Source organism: Callithrix jacchus, chromosome 4 (assembly GCF_049354715.1).
Source record: "Callithrix jacchus isolate 240 chromosome 4, calJac240_pri, whole genome shotgun sequence".
In the NCBI taxonomy this organism is placed as follows: Eukaryota; Metazoa; Chordata; class Mammalia; order Primates; family Cebidae; genus Callithrix; species Callithrix jacchus.
Window position 1 is genome coordinate 52,818,749 of NC_133505.1, and position 21,348 is coordinate 52,840,096.

At 41.1% G+C, this 21,348-nt stretch overlaps 1 protein-coding gene and 1 pseudogene across 5 annotated transcripts in view; one reads left to right on the forward strand and one right to left on the reverse strand.

Annotated features, from left to right (window-relative positions):
• SPATS1 (spermatogenesis associated serine rich 1) overlaps nucleotides 1-16,455 on the forward strand; it is a 34,171-nt gene extending 17,716 nt beyond the window's left edge. For 4 of the 5 annotated variants that reach the window (XM_008994519.5, XM_078369316.1, XM_017971128.4 and 1 more), the window contains 4 exons: nucleotides 5,911-6,031; nucleotides 7,290-7,352; nucleotides 12,998-13,113; nucleotides 13,661-16,455. In XM_008994519.5, coding sequence (XP_008992767.4) covers nucleotides 5,911-6,031; nucleotides 7,290-7,352; nucleotides 12,998-13,113; nucleotides 13,661-13,689 — 329 coding nt within the window. In that variant the 3' untranslated portion in view covers nucleotides 13,690-16,455. The remainder of the gene's footprint in view (nucleotides 1-5,910; nucleotides 6,032-7,289; nucleotides 7,353-12,997; nucleotides 13,114-13,660) is intronic. The other variant, XM_078369315.1, reaches the window with a different exon arrangement.
• Nucleotides 14,398-16,358, reverse strand: LOC100394348 (serine/threonine-protein kinase MAK pseudogene; annotated as a pseudogene).
• Nucleotides 16,456-21,348: the final 4,893 nt, after the last annotated feature.

Sequence of the window (21,348 nt, forward strand, 5' to 3'; positions counted from 1 at the left end):
TTATATTCTCCACAAGGAAAACAACTCATAGACCTCAGCCTAGAGTGCATGTTTTTATTTTATAGCTTATTTAATTAAGGGCTATTGAAATGAATATATATCTACCTGTGTGTCTATATCTCCTTGGTTTGTAGCTTGGTGAATTCTTTGCCCAAACCTACTCATATCATAAAAGATTGATTCAAAGACCCTCAAAAGTTGCTGAGTACTAACAGACCATTTATGACACACTTTTCTATATAAATCCCTGTGTAGGAGGTCACCATTGCTCCAGAATAAATAGGATTGCTGTAGCAGGAATACAAAGAGAAATAAGTAGACTGTTCTCATTTTTGAGTTTTAAAATAGACTTTTAAACTCACAGCAGAGACAAATAGTTTTGAGAATTGAGGCTTTCATTTATTTAGGTAGAAAAATAAGTGGAAAGCCATGGTAGGTGAGCTGGGAGAGTGGTCATTGATATGGGATATGTGAGGAGTCCTGTACCTTGCACTTTTTTTTTTTTTTTAAGGACAGGGTCTTGCTCTGTGGCCCAGGCTGGAGTGCAGTGCCACCATGTTGGCTCACTGGAGCCTGGAATGCCTGTCCCCCAGCCCCAGGTTCAAGTAATCCTCCAACCTCAGCCTCCAAATAGCTGGGACTACAGGCATGTGCCACCATGCCAGGCTGATTTTTCTGTTTTTAGTAGAGACAGGGTTTCTCCATATTGCCCAGGCTGGTCTCAAACCCCTGGGCTCAAGTAATCAGCCGGCCTTCGCCTCCCAAAGTGCTGGTATTACAGGTGTGAGTCACTGCAGCTGGCCCACCTTGCACTCTTGAGCTGCAGGTACCTATCAAGGGTAAATGGGATTATCACAATGATCCAAATCCTAATTCCCATTTGTCACTGCCCTTCTGGCTCAAAAGTAAACCACTTTATTCTGAATCTTATGTTTATAATTCTTCCCTCTCCTTTCCTTTCCCTTCCCCCTCCCTCCTTCCCTTCTCTTCTCCATCCTTCCTTCCTTCCTTCCTTTTTCCTTTCCTCCTTTCCTCTCTACATCCCTTATTCCTTTAGAGTTTTATAAATACTGAGTAAATGCAATGATATATTTATAAAAAAATGTATTGACTATATGGAACGAAATATCACAAATACTTGTGTTCTTTTACTCCACTTAAGAAATAAAATATTATCTTTATATTTAAAGCCTCCAGTATGCTCTTCCCTGAATATTCCAACTCCACTGGTAAACCCCAACTCCAGTGGTAACCCATATTTCACATTTTTTAAAAAAGAAAAACTTAGGTAAATTTTCAAACAATAGCATAATGAAACCAGATGTACTCATCCACTTAGCTTCAATAATAATCAACACCTGGCTAACTTGTTTCATCATTACCCCTCCCCCCCGGGGGTCATTTTAAAGCAAATTCCAGACATCATATTATTTCATCTCTAAATATATCATATGTACCTCTGATAGATAAGGATTATTTTATTAACAATACCACAATTCCATAATATCATATTTTTAAAAATTAACAGTAATTGCTTAATATTTTCAGTGTCCAAAAATCCCACTGTCTCATAAATGCTGTAATTTAAAAATATTTCGTTTGTTTGGATCAGGATCCAAGTAAGGCCCATAGACTGAAACTGGTTGGTGTGTCTCTTAAGTTTCAATATACAGGTCCTCCTTCCTTTTTTCTTGCAATTTGTTTAGTGAAGAAACTAGGCCATGATCAGGACTTTGCTGATTACATCCCTTGGTGCCATTTAACAGGTTTCTCTTTCCTGTGTACTTCCTGTGAAATGGTAGTTGGATGTACAGGTTTGATTCGTTTTAGTGTGATTACGTCTTAAGTGATACACAGTGACTTCTTTAAACATCAAACACAATGGTCTTTTTGTATTTCTTCTCTTCCTTGATCTCACTGTAGCACTCGATACTGTCAAGATTGACACTGGAGAATCGCTTGAACCCGGGAGGGTTCCTTCTTCCTTTGTGAAATTCTCTTCCCACTAGTTATTTCATTCTTTTGTTTGTTTTTGAGACAGAGTCTCACTCTGTCACCCAGGCTGGAGTGCAGTAATGTGACCTTGGCTCACTGTAACCTCTGCCCCTTGGGTTCAATTCTCATGTCTCAGCCTCCTGAGTAGCTGGGATTACAGGCATGTGTCACCATGCCTGGCTAATTTTTGTATCCCTGTAGAGACGGGGTTTCACCATGTTGGCCAGGCTGGTCTCAAACTCCTAACCTCACCTGATCCACCTGCCTCAGCTTCCCAAAGTGCTGGAATTACAGGCATGAGCCACCACACCTGGCTCCAACTCATTATTTCTTGGATGAGATGAAGAGGTAGGCTCAGGGATTGCCAACCAACTGCCATTTTAAACTGGAATGCAACACATTATTATAGAAAAAAATCAATCAGAATATCTGTAAATAATGGTTGACGTTATCCATCAGCCTTAACCAGGGTATTGGCCGTCAAAGCCTAGTTGTTGCCACAGAACAAAACGCCATCTGATTGTATGTGGTAGTGAAATAGGTCTGAAAATGTAATTTGTTTTCTTTTTTTTTGAGATGGAGTCTCACTCTGTCACCCAGGCTGGAGTGCAGTAGTGTGATCTTGGCTCACTGCAACCCCCGCCTCCCGGGTTCAAGTGATTCTCCTGCCTCAGCCTCCTGAGTAGCTGGGATTGCAGGCCCACACCATCACACCCAGCTAATTTTTGTATCTTTAGTAGAGACAGGGTTTCACCACGTTGGTCAGGCAGGTCTCGAACTCCTGACCTTGTGATCCAGCTGCCTCAGTCTCCCAAAGTGCTGGGATTACAGGAGTGAACCACCATGCCCAGTCCTGAAAATATAATTTTCTGTTGTGTAGCTCTTCCTATAGTATAGCAATATTGTATTAGAATAGGATAGATTCTGCCACAGTAACAATCCCTGAAACCTCAGCAGCTTAAGCACTAAAGTTTGTTCCTTTCTCTTGTAAAGTCCCCTGTGGATCCAGCAGCTCTCCAGGGCAGCTCCTTTCCAAGGATCCTGTCTGCTTGTATCTGTGTTTTTCCATCTCAACCTGTGGCTTCTAAGATTGCCACAGAAGGGAAAAGAGAAAATGCTGGAAGTTTTTTCACATCAGCTCCTTAAATGTTTCTTTTTACAAGTGGCACATATTATCTCTGCTCACAATCTACCAGTCAGAACACGGCTCTACCTAAGTGCTCTGGGGCACTGAAATGTGGGGCAGAGTAAGTTATTTGGTAGACAGTCACTCCTTCGTGTGGTTATTTGTCTCTTAATGTATGTGTCCCATTTTCTACTTCCTGGTTGTAAAGACATTCAGGATGTAAAGAAATTGGATGGTCTGTCTAAAAACAAACAAGCATTAGAACTGATCATCAGTGTTATGAGTCTATCAGCTATTGACACATAGTGGCCAGCACTTTGGGCTGATACCTGTTTTGGTGAAATATCTAGAAATTATACCAAGGCCCCATATTGTACCTAATAGCTTAAACAACACATTATCTCAGAAGTGTTGTTTGGGAGATTTTCCCCCTAAAAGTAATACCTTATACTGACACCACACAATTGGCTCTTTTTCTTTCTAATGACATTATCTGGTGATACCTTTTACCACAGTAGGGTTTTTAAAAAAAATTTTGTTGTTGTTATTTCGAGATGGAGTTTCACTCTTGTTGCCTAGGCTGGAGTACATGGTGCTATCTTGGTTCACTGCAACCTCTGCCTCCCAGGTTCAAGCGATTCTCCTGCCTCGGCCTCCTGACTAGCTGGGATTATAGGCGTGTGCCAACATGCCCAGTTAATTTTGTATTTTTAGTGGAGACAGTGTTTCACCATGTTGGTCAGGCTGGTCTTGAACTCCTGACATCAGGTGATTCACCTGCCTCAGCCTCCCTCCCAGAGTGCTGGGATTACAAGCGTGAGCCACCAGCCACCATAGTCTATTTCTAAGTGTTATCCTTAGACCGCCTATATCATAATCAATTCGAGTGTGTATAAAAAATGGTGGTTCTGGGATTTTTTGTGTTGAAGCCTGCATTTTAAGCAAGTTTCCTAGGTGATTTTCAGGCATGCTAAAATGTTGGAACACTGTTCTAGAGTATGTGGCATTTACTGCCTTTTAGTGTTATCTTCTTCTTTACATATCTTGTTTCCTCATCTAGATAAGATTCCTGGAGAGAAGTTTATACCTTAGCTATATAGCAATTATATCTTCTGGATTAAAAAATAATTGGGATGAGGGGTATTACTTCAGTTCTGAATTCAAATAATAATAATTGCTACTATTTCTTGAGTGTTGGTATATGCTTGTATTATTCTTACTTAGTATTCATGATAACTCTGCAAAGTAGCCATTTGAAATAAACAGTTTATAAGCGAGGTTACTAAGGCTTAGGAAGGTTAAGTAAATAGCTCTAGGGCACAGAACTAGAAACTGCAGGAGTGAGTATGTATTCAGGTGTGACTGACTCCAAAGTCCAAACCCTTCCCACTACATCTTGCTATCACTTCACTCTTACTTGTCGGTATCCTGGTTTGAGATTCAAAAGGTTTTGGATTTGCTGTATATTTAATTTAATTTAATTTATTTAATTAATTTTTGTTTATACAGAGTCTCATTCTGTTTCCCAGGCTGGAGTGCAGTAACATGATCCTGGCTCACTGCAACCTCTGCCTCCTGGGTTTAAGCGATTCTCCTTGCCTCAACTTTCCAAGTAACTGGGATTACAAGCATGTACCACCACACCCAGCTAATTTTTGTATTTTTAGTAGAGGTGGGGTTTCACTATGTTGGCCAGGCTAGTCTAGAGCTCCTGGCCTCAAGGGGATTCACTGTATATTTTAAACCTCCACTCTCTCTGCTTTGAATCCTCAGCATCTCATACCCAGCAGGAACTCAAAGCAAGGGTGTAGTTGATGTTATTTCACTACACAGAAGAGCTAATCAAAAGTGTAACACAGTCAGTTATTGAAAAGGTTTTTTGAAAGGGAAAGACAAAAACATTAAATCCTCCGGTGACTCAGGAACTCCTACCTGTCATGCTGATGGCTTTTCTGAGTTAGCTAGAAGAATCTGGGTGTGTGGCAAAGATGGAAGTCATGTTTCCAGCCATGTGTCTCTGCTTCTGAGCCCAAGACTGGTGAGCCTTGTAGTCCAGCCTTGTTCTCTTAGGAGATGCATCTGGTGTCAAGTGTGTGGGTTGATTTATTTAATTTTAAGTTTTTTAAATAGGCCATTTTAAGGACTTTGGGTGTGTGGGTTTAAATGATCACCCTACACTAGGCTGACGCCTTCCACTCCCGTGATTAGTTTTCTTGCTCCTGGGGGTTTAGCAGGGGCTGAGCTGGGTGTCAGAGCCTCTGCTGAGTAATCTTGCTCTTCTCAGGAAGCCATCTCCCACTCTTGCATGGCCCCAGACCTCAGGCAGAAGGAAGAGCAAGACACCCTCAGTTGGTTTCCTTCAGGGACCCAGTCAGAGAGGCAGAACCCCAGGGACATTTGTTTCTTGGGCTTCCTAAGACTCGGGGATTCAAAGTGCACTAATGCTCAGGAATGAAGAGATTTTTAGGTCAGAGATTTTTGGATCATTGCAAAGAGACCACTGATTCACCTTGTATTTTAAACCAAACACTCCATCTGAATCTAACAATTCTTTTCCAGGACGAGGTAGTCATAACAACACGTTTTGGAAAACGTCCCAAACATAAGCTCATATGTTTATCTTCATCTCCTTAAGGCAAGATACTCACAAACAGAACGTTGAGAAACTTCTTTGTAATTTATAACAAAATACTAAAATATCCTATTTCTGTTGTCATGCCAATACTTACAGCAAGTCTGTGGATCATCTTCAGCCCTTACATGATCTTGTTTTCAAAACTTCTATGCAGATATTGATCCCAGGAATGGAATCCCAAAGCTAACTCCAGGGGATAATCCATATATGTACCCAGAACAGAGTAAAGGCTTTCACAAGGCGGGGTCAACACTCTCACCAGTGAACTTTTCAATGTAAGTGTATGCTAAATAATACTAGCATTATTTAGTTAACATTAAAGGGATTGGGTCTCTTCACTACACATAAATTATATTTTAAAAGGGATAGATGTCAATAAGACATGATTGGATGAAAATTCCTTGAAAAGCTCATCTTTAGTATTCAATTAGTGTCTGCACATATGCATGTGTATAATTAAAATTACACAGAGGAGTTGGACTACAAAAAAGTCGTTGTTAATTTTGTTCTTATCTCTATTGCCACACATTTGAAAACTTCTAAATTTTCATACTGAATCAGATCATTGGCTATAGTGACTACTATGTGGGTGGACTTAAACTTGGAAGTAAACTTAGACCAAAGTGATGGAGAAAAATGGGAGGATCATTAAATTAAAAAAAAAAAGGAGTTGGTGTATTACATTAAAAATATCATTTAAAAAAATCAACCATGTAGGATATAATGATGTTGACTAAAAATGACCAAAACTAAAATCTGTGGGCCGGGAGCTGTAGCTTACCCCTATAACTCCAGCACTTTGGGAGGCCAAGGTGGACGGATCACCTGAGGTCAGGAGTTTGAGACCAGCCTGGCCAACATGGTAAAATCCCTGTCTCTACGAAAAATGCAAAAATTAGCTGGGCATGGTGGCAGATGCCTGTAATCCCAGCTACTCAGGAGGCTGAGGCAGGAGAATCACTTGAACCTGGAAGAGGGAAATAGCAATAAGCCGAGATTGCACCGCTGCACTCACTCTAGCCTGGGCAACAGAGTAAGTGAGACTCCATCTCAAAACAAATGAAATAAAATAAAATAAAATCTGTGGGCCGGGCATGGTGGCTCATGCCTGTAATCCTGGCACTTTGGGAGGCTGAGACTAGAGGATGGCTTGAGCCCAGGCATTCCAGACCTACCTGGGCAACATGGCAAAACCACTTCTCTACAAAAATACAAAAAATTAGCTGGGCATCGTGGTGCGCGCCTACAATCCCAGCTACTTGGGAGGCTGATCCTCTGTCGGAGGATCACCTGAGCTGGGAAGGTTAAGGGTGCAGTGAGCTGAGATTGTGCCACTGCACTCCAGCCTTGCGGACAGAGTGAGACCCTGTGTCAAAAAATAAATGAAATAAAATTTGTGGTCATTACAGTTTTGAGGTTCATACTTGAAAATTAAAATTGGAAAACAGGACATTCTATTGAATACAATGATGTATTGATCTTGTTGTTGTAGATAACATACCGGTTTTATGATTGCCTTTGCTGGTTTTTCAGAGTGCCTTATGAGAAGAAATTTGATACATTTATTCCACTTGAGCCTCTTCCACAAATTCCCAAGTGAGTTCTCTTACCATGTTTTGTGTTATCCCATCTTTACACAATATCGATTATTTTATTTTTTTCCTCCTGTGGAGGGACAAGTAGATAACCAGCACACAGGGCCCTTTTGAATCCCAGCAAGAGGGCAGGGCAGTTTGTAAGGAGGGTGTTTGGATAGACACTCTGTAGAGTCTGGCAATTGGGATGGTCACATAGTCAACAGATGTAACTACCAGAGGCCACATGTTGTGCTAGCTGTGCACTATAGGAGAGTTCACATGGAACAAAAAGGCAGGGTTCTGATTTCTAGAACACGAGTTTGTTGGGAAAGAAAGACATATACTTAAATGATTGCAACTGGGGAGAATGGTTAGTTTCAAGAGGCAGAAAGAAAGCCAACAGAGCACTTCTGGGTTTGAGGGAAGTATCACTCCTCTAATTCCACACTTTGGCTTCACTCCATTCTGAACCTCACTTATTTACCTAAGTAGGTTTCTAACCTATAAAGAGGTATTTTCTTTTCTTTCTTTCTTTCTTTTTTTCTTTCTAATACAAAACAGTCTCATATGAGTGGGCATGTGTCCCAGGGTCTGACCAACTCTGGAGCTCGGTGGGAATAAAGGCCTTTTATTCCAAACTTGAGATGTCTTAATGTCTTTATTATGTTGCATTGTTACTCATGGTACACGATTAGGGCTTCTCATTTCTATACTTTACATTTTTAATAAACACTATGCTAGAATATTCCAAATAATAGCAATTGCCTAAATTTAATCACCCTACCCAACTATTTTAGCTTTTGTACATTACCTTTCATATGCAAATATGTTTTTACATGTATAAATACTAGAATGCCAATTAGTCTGGTTTTCCTAAAAAGAAAGGTTAAGTTTATTTTGTTTGTTTGTTCGCATGTTTTTTAAAGAAGTTCAAAACTGGCTGGATGCAGTGGCTCACACCTGTAATCCCAGCACTTTGGGAGGCCAAGGCAGGGTACTGCTTAAAGCCAAGAGATGGAGACCAGCATGAGCAACATAGTGAGACCCTATCTCTACAATTTTTTTTTTAATTAGCCAGGTATAGTGGCATGCAACTGTAGTCTTAGGTACTTGGGAGGCTGAGGCAGGAGGATTTCTGGAGTCTAGGATTTTGAGGCTACAGTGAGCTATGATTGTGCTATGTACTCTAGCCTAGGTGACAGAGCAAAATCCTCTCTCAAATTAAAAAAAAAAAAAAGGGAGAGAGAGAAGTAGCTCAGTATATTCTTCTGTGCCATGGTCAACAAGAGAATTGGGAGAGTTGGACCTTTTCCTCAGGGACAGTCCCCCTGATGAAAAAGTCTGCTAACCAGTTAGTCATGGCAGAAGTGACAAAGGCTTCTGTTGCTGGATTTAGCATTTATTGTTTCCTAGATTCTCTATTTTCTTCTGCAGTGTCTAATTTGCTGTTAGTCCCATCTAGTGATTATGTATTTTGATCTTTAGAAATTCTATTTGATTATTTTTTATTTTTTTGTTATTATTTTCTGTTTCTATTTGATTCTTTTTTTACATCTGTTGTTTCTTTCCTATGTTCGTGTCTTCCTTAAATACTTGGACATAGTTATAATAGCTGTTTAAAGATTTTTGTTTGCTAATTCTATTATTTGTGTCATTTCTGGGTGTGTGTCTACTGACTGATTTTTCTCCTAATTATGGGTCATTTTCTGCTTCCTGATATGTGTAGTAATTTTTATTTGGATACTGGACATTATACTTTTATATTGTTGAGTATTTGGATTTTGTTGTCTTCTTTTAAAGAGTGCTGGGCTTTGCTCTAGCAGGCAGTTAAGTCACTTGCAGTTTGGTTTGAGTCTTTCAAGGCTTGTTTTCAAGCTTTGTTAGGGCTGTCTAATGTAGTCTTTAGGGATAGTTTAACCTCATTACTAAGTAAGATGTTGCCCTTTTAGAGTCTCTACTGAATGCCTTGAGTGATCAATAAGGAGTCTTTACTTCAGTTGGTAGGAACTAAAATGATTTTTAGCCTTTGCGAGCCCTTTGTGAGTCCATTCAGTTCAGTCACTCTATTGTCTGATCTTGTAGAGTTCTACCCTAAACATGTGTCATCTTAATATTAGGCAAAGACTCAAAGGAAATGCTGTGTAAGTTTCTTAATTTTATTTTTCTGTATAGCTCCTTCTTCTCCAGAACTCTGCCCTGCAGCTTCCAGCCCTCCAAGACTCTTTGAAGTCAGATCTTCGGCCCCTCAAACTCAGAGAGGATGCCATACTCTGTGTGGGGTTGCTCATTCTATGCTGTGGTCTTGAATGTGCCTCCAGACAAAAGCTGGGTGATTATAGAACTCTCCTTTTCTTTTTGTTTTCCTTTTCTTTAGGATCACGATTCTGTGCTGCCTGTTGTCTCATTCTGAAAACTGTTGTTTCATACATTTTGTCCAGTTTTCTACTGGTTTAAGTCAGGAGAGTAAATCTGATCCCTGCTACTTCATTATGGCTGGAATTATTATCTAAGAATAAAAATATTATTTATCATCTATGAATAAAAATTGTAGGTTTTTCCCCAAGTCACTTGATGAATCAGTTTCGTACTAGTCCATGACTGTCATCAAAGTTATTCACATCTTTAAATTTAAAATGTTAAATCTGCAAATGCAACAATCCACCTTCAAAATAACAACAAAACCTGATAACCAGAACCAGATAAAGTTGCCAAGTCTTTTCTGATTAGTTAGTGACAGAGAGAGCCAGAATTAGAATAAAAATTAGGGAGGTAAGACTACTTATTGAAAAGGTCCCTATAATGTGCAATATGTTTACAGGGATTATTGATTCAACTTAGCAGATATCCTTTGAGTACCATTTATGTGCTTAATCTACAGGAGAAATGGGAAGGTGGTGAAGTAATGGAGGCAGGAATCGCAAAGGTGAATAAGATATAACACTTGTTTTAAGGCTCATTGTCTATTAGGGGCAGAGACTAGTAGATGAGCATTCATAAAACAACGGAAAGCAAATGTGGTACACTGTGTACACAGAGGGAGAACATGTGGGGAAGTTGGGAACGTGTTGTAGAGGAGGTGGTATTTAATCTGGGTCCTCGATGAGGCATTATAGGTAATGTATCTTCCTTCCAAGGACAAATGCGTCTGTATTAGGTCACTTAATATGTATTTTTACATTTCCACCTGTACCGAAAATAAAGTGTATTCTATTTAATCAGGATGGAAAGTTAGATACATACCCAGAAGATTGACTTTATTGGTTATGTTGTTTAGCCCCTATATTTCCTTATTTTTGTTCACTTGGCCTAGTTTGGATTGAGAGTTAGTGTGAGAGTTAGTTGTCTGAATATTAGTGTTTCGATATTTTTGTTGTTCATTGTGTCTTTTAGCTTTATAAAAGTGTCTTTATGGCTGTAATCCCAGCACTTTGGGAGGCTGAGGTGCGGGGATCACCTGAGGTTGGGAGTTTGAGACCAGCCTGACCAACATGGAGAAAGCCTGTCTCTACTAAAAATTCAAAATTAGCCAGGCATGGTGGCAGATGCCTGTAATTCCAGCTACTTGGAAGGCTGAGGCAAGGGAATCACTTGAACCTGACAGCTGGAGGTTGTGGTGAGCCGAGACTGCACCATTGCACTCCCACCTGGGCAACAAGAGTGAAACTCCATCTCAAGAAAAAAAAAAGTATCTTTATTTTTCTCATTTAATACTTTTTGTACTAAAGTATACCTAGCCAGTTATTAAGATTCTAATTCTTACTTTATTTTGTTTGCATCTGACTAATACACTTTTGCCCATTCTTTTGCTTTTGAAGCACTTTGCTTTTAGGATAGATTTGGATTTTTCTCTGTGAGCTAGCTTGAAAATATTTTCTTTAATTCAGGTGAATTCGGCCACTTGGATTTATTGATTTGACTGCTATATTTTATTTCAGTTCTGTTATATTACTTGTTACATTTATTATGTGTACTGTGTTATATTTACTGTGAATCTTTCAGTGTTTTCTTTGATTGCTTTAACAAAGGTTGACAATTTCTTTCCTCTGATATTTAGAAATGCTTATGTTTTTGTTCTACAACAAAAGATATTATGCTAATATCTTTATGCATTGCTCTTAGTCCTGCTTTTCTTATTTGGGCTTCTACTATCTGGCTTGTCAGCTTTAGGTGATAACCTTGACTTCCACCAATTACCTATGTGGTCACTCTCCTCTTCATTCTTGCAGGGACTTCCCTACCCCCAGCAGTTATATCAGGACATTTTGCCAATTATGGTTTATTTCTCCTCAAAAGTGCAAGAATTCTAGCTTCCAAAAGATGAAAACATTCTGCATTTCCCTGCTCCAACTCATCCCAGAGTCACACTTCCTACTACCTCTTGTAACACATACAGCCTAGAAATGCCCTTTTAAGTCTCATTGGCTCTGGGAAGACTCTGGGTATCTGCATTAGCCAAGGTCCCAGCAGGAAACAGAAAGCACACTCAGCTGGGATTCTGAAGACAGCTTAAGGAGAGGGACTATTTATGGGTGTGTGGGCAGGGTTGGGGGAACCCACATGGGAGGATGAAGCACCCAGAGGCTCATGACAGTGGGAAGCGTTACTACTCCTGGGTCTGAGCAGCAACAAGAGAGATCATGGTTTGCAGAGCAGTAAGCGCTAAAGCCCTGGGAGAAGGGCTGCCAACTGGAGCTGTGGCACTGCCAGAACAGGGGGTACCTGGGGAGATAGGACATCACGGGAGGAGCTAGGTAAGAAATGCCCTAATCTCTTCCCACCTTTCGATCTCCTGTTGGTGCCATTGGCCAAGCCCAGCTCAAAGGTGGAAGCACAGGTGAGGCACAGTGGCTCATGCCCGTAATTCCAGCAGTTTGGAGGCTGTGGTGGGAGGATCACCTGAGGTCAAGAGTTCAAGACCAGCCTGATCAACATGGTAAAGCCCCATCTCTACCAAAATAGAAAAATTAGCTGAGTGTGGTGGCATGCGCCTGTAGTTCCAGCTACTTGGGAGGCTGAGGCAGGAGAATCACTTGAACCCAGGAGGTGGAGGTTGCAGTGAGGTGAGATTGCACTCCAGCCTGGGCAACAGAGCGAGACTTCGTCTCATAAAACAAAACAAAAAAAATCTGGGCCAGGTGAGGTGCCTTGCACCTGTAGTCCCAGCACTTTGGGAGGCCAAAGCAGGTGGATCACCTGAGGTCAGAAGTTTGAGACTAGCATGACCAACAAGGTAAAATCCTGTCTCTATTAAAAACACAAAAATTAGCCAGGTGTGGTGGCAAGCACCTGTAGTTTCAGCTACTTGGGAGGTTGAGGCAGGATAATTGCTTTGACCCAAGAGGCAGAGGTTGCAGTGAGCCGAGATCACACCATTGCATTTCAGCCTGGGCTACGGAGCGAGACTCTGCCTAAAAAAAAAAAAAAAGTGGAAGCACAGAGGAGTCCAGGTGATACTAGCTGCAAGGTCAGCCTCTTGGCATAGAAGGGCTGAACAAGAGCTGGGTTTGAGGCAGGGGCAAATGGTGAACAACTAACATATTTTATTTTGAAGCTGGTCTAAATTGGAGGTCTATTTACTTTTGGAGCATATAGTGCCTTATCTGCTGTTGGTGTTTGTAAATTTTGCATCAAACTGCAACTCAGGGTGTTGTCTTCTTCCCACAGCTTGCCTTTCTGGGTGAAGGAGAAGGCCAACAGTTTGAAGAATGAGATACAAGAGGTTGAGGAGCTTGACAACTGGCGGCCAGCAGTGCCCTTAATGCACAATCTACTCTTTTCTGGTGGGTTAAAGAACCATCAAAGAATAGTGTAAAAACTGGAGGAGTTGGTCGGGCACAGTGGCTCACACCTGTAATCCCAGCACTTTGGGAGGCCGTGGTGGGTGGATCATGCGGTCAGGAGTTCAAGACCAGCCTGACCAACATGATGAAACCCTACCTCTACTAAAAATATAAAAATCAGCCAGATGTGCTGGGCACCTGTAATCCCAGCTACTCAGGAGGCTGAGGCAGGAGAATCACTTGAACCTAGGAGGCAGAGGTTGCAGTGAGCCTAGATTGCCCTACTGCACTCCAGCCTGGGTGACAGAGTGAGACTCCGTCTCAACAAAACAAAAAACAAAAAACTGGAGGAGTCCAGAATAACAGGCTCTTGAGAGGCTTCATAAAGGAGGGCAGGCAAAGTATCTCCTGGAGTGGATGTGTGTTCTGTCCTGAGGTGGTCTCATGGGCAGTTTTCATAGCCAAGCATTGAGTGTCAAGTGTGGTGGTTAAGAATTGTTGGTTTTGTAATGGAAGGAAACATTTAACTCCATGCCTCTATCCACAGGTGCTTTGGACTTTCCAGGACAATCCTGAGCATAAACAGGCCCACAAAACATGTGCTGACTGCACTCTGGCGAGTCTTTTCCAGTTGATGGTTTTTGTCATGTGACTGTTCTAAATCCAGTGTTTGACTCTAATGGGAAAGTGTTTTGCTTTTTTAAAACTTTTTATTTTGAAAACTTTCACATTTACAGAAAAGTTGCAAGAATTGTATAACAAACACCTGTATATCCTTCACATAGATTCTACCATTGTTAATATTTGTTCAAACTTTCTCTCTCTCACAATATTACAATTACCAATTTGCTGAACTCTTTGAGAGTCAGTGGCAGATATTGTAACCCTTTACACCTGTATACCTACATACTTCAGCATGTGTCTCCTAAGGTCAAGGGTGTTGTCTAACAACCACAACACAAATAGCAAACTCACAGAGTTTAACATTGATACGAATATTATTAATATTTAGTCCACATTCAGTTTTAGTCAATTATAGATCAGGATGCCCTCAAATCAGTCATAAAATACAGACATCATGCGAGTGTCTTAGCCTGTTCAGGCTGCTAAAACAAAATACCATAAACAGAATGGCTTATAAACAATAGGAATTTTTTTTTTAGAAAATATTCTTTTAATTCTTTTCCTTAGAATTATTTCCTTGATTTCTTCTATAAAATTCCATAATTAATTTAAGAAGACCAGCATAGAACTTTTTGAGGCAAATTTATCTTAGAATATCAACTACTGAAGAAAGATGTTCTTGATGAGCTTCAATGCTTTTCTGTATCCTAGTCCAGACTTGACTTCTAAAAGCAGATCATCTTGGCCGTTTATGTCAGGATCAGGGGCAACTGCATTGCTCCTTTTGAAAGCAAGTTCTTCCCTGACAGGTCCCAGTGACTTAGGGAATAACTGATTGCTCCACGTGTGGGGGTTTATTTCCTTTCCACTGGCTATCAAGGACATGTTCTTGGGATTCACACCTGGAAGATATCTTGATTGTTTCAAGTAGTACTGGTTAGAAGCTGGAGCAGCTGACAATTCGGAATCAGACTTTAGGGAAATAGCAGCAGGTAAGCTCTTGTTTTCCCCTAGCGAGTGGTTGGAGCCCAAGGATGCCAGCTCTGGAAGCTGAAATGGAGACTCTTTCTTCCTTTTTTCTTTAAAAACACCCATGCTTGGCTTCTTGGAATGGGAGGCTCCGAAATCGTAGTCCTCCAACTCTTCCCAGCTTTCTCCAGATTTGAAGTTAGTTTGGCCCCAATGCCTCCTACCACTTTTATGATTCAGTGTGCCATTTGGCTTAGTTGGCATGTTTTTGATGATGTTTGGGAATTGTGTTTGTGGCGATTTCTGCTGATTCTGTTGCTTTGGTAGTTGCTGGACGCTCAAGTTCTGTGGTGGCTGAATGGGCTGCAGTGCCTGCTGGCTAGTTTTCGACTGGGATTGTCCAACAGTGTGATCAATTACATCTGGTAGAGGCTTGGGCTCTACTTCAACTAAAGATGGCTTTGATTCTAATGGTTGCAGCTGCTTATTTAAAGACCGTTTTGATTCCAGATGATTTGAGGAAGGGCCTAATACCTGACCAACTTGAAAATATGGGTGTTTCAATGCCCGGCTTGCTGTTGGTCGTTTTATTGGATCCCAATTCAACATTTCAGTCATGAGCTGAATAGCTTCATTACTGGCATTGGGAATCAGAGTTTTTAAGTTTATAGGAACACACTGGGGAAAACGAAAATTCATAGAAGATGCCAGCTGGTATCCTTTTGGCCACTCTTTTTTGGGAGTCCCTAAAACTTTGCAAATTTTAAAGATTTCATGAACCTCACTTTTTTAACATATAGAGTTCAGCCATGATACTTCCAACAGCCCACACATCAATGGGAGAGCTATACAGGAAGATCTCAGCAAAACTTCAGGGGCACGATACCATCTAGTAGAGACATAATCAGTGTATGGTGGCTGTGACCTTACTTCTCTTGCAAGTCCAAAATCAGCAATTTTCACAAGTTCTGGACCCATACACAGCAAGTTTTCTGGTTTCAAGTCCCTATGAAAAAAACCATGTTTATGGATAAAAGCCAGCCCTTGCAATATCTGATACATAATATTTCTGATGACTGACTCAGGGAACGACTTGTTTCTGTCTTGCATTAATTGATAGAGGTTTTCTTTCATATATTCAAATATGAAATAAAGGTGGTCATTTCCTCTCATAACTTCTTTCAATTTAATAACAGTTTCAGGGACTTAACTTCTCTCAAGTTCATACATTTATCCCAAGAATAGAACTTTCTCTTCATCCTTTTGATGGCCACCAGCTCCCCAGACTCCTTATTCTTGCCCATAAACACACTCCCATAGGCGCCATCCCCCAACTGTCCCATGGTTGTGTATTGGTTCATCTTGGAAAAATAACGCAGCAGCAGTTGTTGATTTGAACTCCTCAGCTCAAAACTTGCCTGAGTTTGATAGTCAGGTGGAGCAGAAGAGGGCAAAGATGAAGGATAAAAAGGAGCAGAAGGCAATGGAGACGGACAAACACATTCACAAAGCTTACTCCAAACAGTAGTTAATACAGCAGTTTGAGGTAGATTGTTGTTATGAGAACAAAAACGACTGATTTTTTTCCCCAATAAATCCCCAAGCATTTTCATCCAAGATTCCACCTTCAGGGACCCAGGGACACAATTCATGAACAATGTGTAAAAACTCTTGTACTTGACTAAGCTTTACATCATGACTTCTAGTTTTAATCATAGAATGTAATAAATGTACAAACAACTTATGTTCCTTCGATTCAAGTTGCCCCATTTTTACTCCTGATTAATCTGACTCACAAACCTCTTGTATTTACAAAAGAAAATTCTTGATTCTTGTATTTACAATATTCCTTAAAACTTTGTTACTTACTGCGATTGCCACTCACGTAAGCATCACTGAAATCCCTGGTCTTAGGTCCCTGTTTGGGCACCATGTCTGGAGGGAATTCTTGTCCAGCAAGAGGTTTCCAACCTGAGTGGGGGGTGTGCAAGAAGAAAAGAGGACAGACAGGCGGGGTCAGGAGGGCTGAGAGAGATATTGCTTCAACAGCGACTTTATTCTTCCAAGTCTCAGAATATATACATTCTCAAGATCTTACTGACGTCAGGTATCTAAATCACAAGTTCCATACAATAAATTGACAGCTAAGCAATAAGTGGCTATAGAAGATAATAATATCTTTGGTGCTCAGAAACACGTTTGTGTAGCAAGAAACACTGTTTGTCATATCTGCACGGCCATCTGGTTTTGCCCATCTGGTTATCTTTTAATTTGATTTTCCTCTGTCTGTTCCTGACTCCTTTATCTCGACTTCCCTCTTTCAGGCATCCCTGGGTCTGGGCTCAAAACTGCCCATTTTGTGAAACTCGCTTTGCAAGTATTCACACGGTTGGGATCCCAACATTGATTGAAATGGCTTCCTCGTTGAATATAAATCTCGTTAATTCAGGAATTTATTTCTTACAGCTCTGGAGGCTGGGAAGTCCAAGCGCAGGGTGCTGGCATGTTCAGTGTCTGCTTAGGGCTGGCTTTCTGGCTCATAGATAGTACCTTCTTGCTGTGTCCTCATATGGTAGAAGGGGTGAGCTAGTTCTCTGGGGTCTCTTTTACAAGGGCTCTAATCTTATTCATGAGCTCATGACCTAATTTCCTCTCAATGGCCTTACCTCCTAACACCATCGCCTCGGGGATTAGGTTTCAACATATGAATTTGGGGTTGGGAGGACGAACATTTAGACCATAGCAGTGAACTTTCATTGCTTTTGGTAAAGACATTTTCATTTTATTAATATCTTTTGGAGTTTTTCTCTAATGTTAACTTGGTACATGTCAGAAAAACATGAAGGCTGGATCTACAGCAGGTGAGTAATACAACTGCCCTGAAGCTGCATTTTCCACTTCAGTATTGCCTATCCACACAGTCAAGCAGCATGAGAGCTCAGTGACTATCAGTCATGAGTTTTAGGGCCTCCTGTCAATCAGCAAGAAGCAAACATTTGGAGGAAAAGGTAAAATCAAAAGCTGCATCACTGTCAGGCTTTGACACAATCAAACTAATGACTCTCAGCTTATTTATTTATTTATTTTTGAGATGGAGTTTTGCTCTTGTTGCCCTGGCTGAAGTGCAATGGCGTGATCTTGGCTTACCACAAGCTCTGCCTCCCAGGTTCAAACAATTCTCTTGCCTCAGCCTCCCAAGTGTGCTATAGCTGGCCTAGAGTTAGAGCCTGAACAACGCCATTTTATACAAGACAAAAACTGTTTTCCAAAAATGAGTTGTAATGGCTGACCCCCTCTCCTCGCACTAACTGCTGTTCTTGGCTTCTGTAAATAAAACCTGCTAGCTTGCTCTAAAATGACCAGCCTTTGCTTATCAGTAGTTACCAGAATTACTTCTGCTTATCAGCAAGTATTGAAAAGATGCTTGCCTTGCATCCCCTCACCCTAAACCCAGGATGTGGTTTTTCAGCTTAAATACCCTGATCCCCCTGAGTTTGGGGCCACAGGTTGGAGAGACATAAGTCCTCTGTGGCTGCCGGCAATAAAGATCCTACAATTTGGCATACTTTTGTCTTAGTGATTATTTCAATCTCGCATCCAATACTTCATTTGGAGGCCCCAGCGAGATTATTATTTATATTCCTCCATCACCTAGACAAAAGCCATCTCAGAGTCTTGCCTGGGCAGCCGCTCCCACCTCAGGGGCCTCTAGGGGAGGCGCCCCCTGAGTTGCTCCAGGGCCCCAGAGTGTCACCGTGGAGGATAAGCGACCACCCGGCTGACGTTCACCCAAAATTCTTCAGGGTCCTAAAAAAAAAAAAAGCCTCCAGAGGTAAGTTTGGTCTGGAATCTGGGAACCAAGAGTAAAAAAACCCCATACAAGTGTTAGGTGATTGAACTTCTGGAGTTGCAGGACTACATTGCATCCCCTGAAAATCAGGGCAGTTTTCCCTGGATCTGGTGTTTTCTGTGGGTACATCTTTATGGCCAGGCCTTATTCCACTGCACCTCAACAGCTGGTAGGAAGAGTATGTCTGCATGTGTTGGGGAAACAAAGGCATAGAGAAAGGCCACATGGGAAAAATATGTGCATATCATAGCTGTTCCAGCTTTTGCTTCTTTTCAGCTACAAAGAGGTTGAACCTATTAGATGTAATGATCCCCTTCACCTCACTGTAGGTTCTTCGGTCAATATAAACATGTGTGTGCAGAGGTGCGTGTGTGTTCATTTCTTACTTTCAATAACTGAAGTTCCATAGAAATAAACTCTGTGACACTTTACAAGTACATTTCTTAGTGTGTAATTTTACATTGCACAGAGGTATTCTAATTTCAGATTCTGGGATAAATGAAAATGGTCCCTGTGGACATGAAGAAACATTGAATTATTCAGCTAGTGGCACCAATGTTCAAATCAGCGATCTCTGAACTCCCAGTTACCAAAATATTAAGACAGTAGGATGTTAAACTTCTAAAATTCCACAAAGAATTTAGGAAGTTACTGTAGGATTCCACTAATTGTTCACATTTCTAATATGAGGCACCCAGTTTGGTTAGTTTTTTTCTTAGGCATTTGGATCTCAAAATCTAGACAGGTAAACACATAGTTTACAGAACTTGACTGGGTAAAGTATTTTCGAGTTGGAGCCCCTCAAGATCATGCCCCTGGCCTAAACAGACTTTTCTTTCCTGCCTCAGAAATCAGGAGAGAGCACTTGGGTATATAATTACCTCTCCCAGAAATGGACAACATGTCTTAAGTGGGATGGTGCACCTTTTTATGGGGGGTAGGGGCCAAGGTTGCAGGGTGCTCTTGGAAAGGATGTGGGAGCCCATTTGAGATGACCAGTGTCTTTCCCATGCTGGGGAGTCCCAGGAGGGACTGTACCCTGATCCCACCCTCAGGAATGGGGAGGCCACTACCTACTGACCTGAGAGCCAACACTGAGGCTCCTAAATCCAGGCTATAATGCTTACATGAAGAGTCAACATTTTGTGGTGTGCATGAAGGGTCCTAGCCTTATACCACATAAGCAGCCAAGATACCCCAATGTCTTGTTTTCTGAGGAAATGTGTCTGCCTCCACCAAATGTGGTGTAGGAGTGGCAGATGGATCCAGCTTCCAGTGGTAAAGCTGTGAGCAAGGTTATGCTCGTCTGGCTAGAAATGTGTTCTTTTGTCTGGGTACAGTTTGGGCTGGAGTAAAAATTGGAATTCTGTTAGACAGAATGGATATAGGGGCATAGTTATACTAAATATTGTTTGTTCTTTATCTAAAATTCATTTAACTGGAAGTTCTGCATTTTTATTTGTCAGATCTGGCAACTTAGAGTGGAGGTAGATATGAGTAGATATCTCCACTCATCTAGACCGTGCCATGTAGATACACAGTCTAGATGTAAATTACACAATTGGAATATCCATCCCAGACTTAGCAAGGAGCTCAAAAGACCCTTGAACCTCAGGGCCTGAGCAAAAGCAAATTCTCCTTGGGATCACTTCTCCACTTCAGGGCACAGGGACTCCCTTGATAACACCCACAAAGGTGAACCCCTGAGAAAGACCTATAAACCATAATTGAATCCACCACAAGGAATTGTCAATGGATGGAACTCAAGCCAATTTAGGTGATGTTTTTAGCAATACAACATGAATTATCAGTATTTAGGATGCTTGGAATTCATTTTGTAGCAACTTGACACCAGGACATTAGCTTTTCCCAATTCTGGTTGAGGAATTTCTAAATGGGAAGGTGGGGCTTATGGATGGCAACCTGGTGGACAGGGTGGGGCTAGAGAACCTGCCTTGAAATGGTACAGCCATGCAATGCATAACAACTTTTGATTAACTTTAGACTGTACATATGATGGTGGTCCATATTTACTGTATCTTTTTTTCTTTTTTTGCTGATGTCTTTTCTTTTAACAATTATTAGAAGACTTTTTTTTCTGAGATGAAATTTTGCTCTTCTTGCACCTGGCTAATTTTGTATTTTTAGTAGAGATGGGGTTTCTCCGTTGGTCAGGCTGGTCTCAAACTCCCAACCTCGGGTAACCCACCCACCTCGGCCTCCCAAAGTGCTGGGATTACAGGCATGAGCCACGGCGCCTGACTAGAAGACATTTTATTGATAAATGCTTGGACTGCATCTTTTCTATATTTAGATGCACAAATGCTATTGTGTTACAACTGCCTATGGTATTCAGTTGAGTAACATGCTGTACAGGTTTGTAGCCTAGGAGCAAAGGGTTATATATACCATATGGCCTAGGTGCATAATAGACTATTGGATCTAGGGTTGGTGTGAATACATTCTATGATGTCCCCACAACAGTGGAATCGTCTAATGATGCATTTCTCAGAATGTAGCCCTGTCATTGGCACATGACTGCATTTGCAAAGCAAGATAGTATTTTTATTTAAATTATGTCTGTTCATTTGCGAGATGATGAAGATTGTGAGAGTCATTAACTCTGCCTCTAAATTATGCTTTGGTATTGTCATAGGGGTTTGCCCCTAATTTTATCCCTTTCCTGCATAGTTTCTTGGTGGTGAAAACACTGGATGAAAGGGAAACTAGAATATTGATTGTTTTCTCTGCTAAGTAAATGTCAATCCATCCAGAACCAGCTCCCCAGAGAG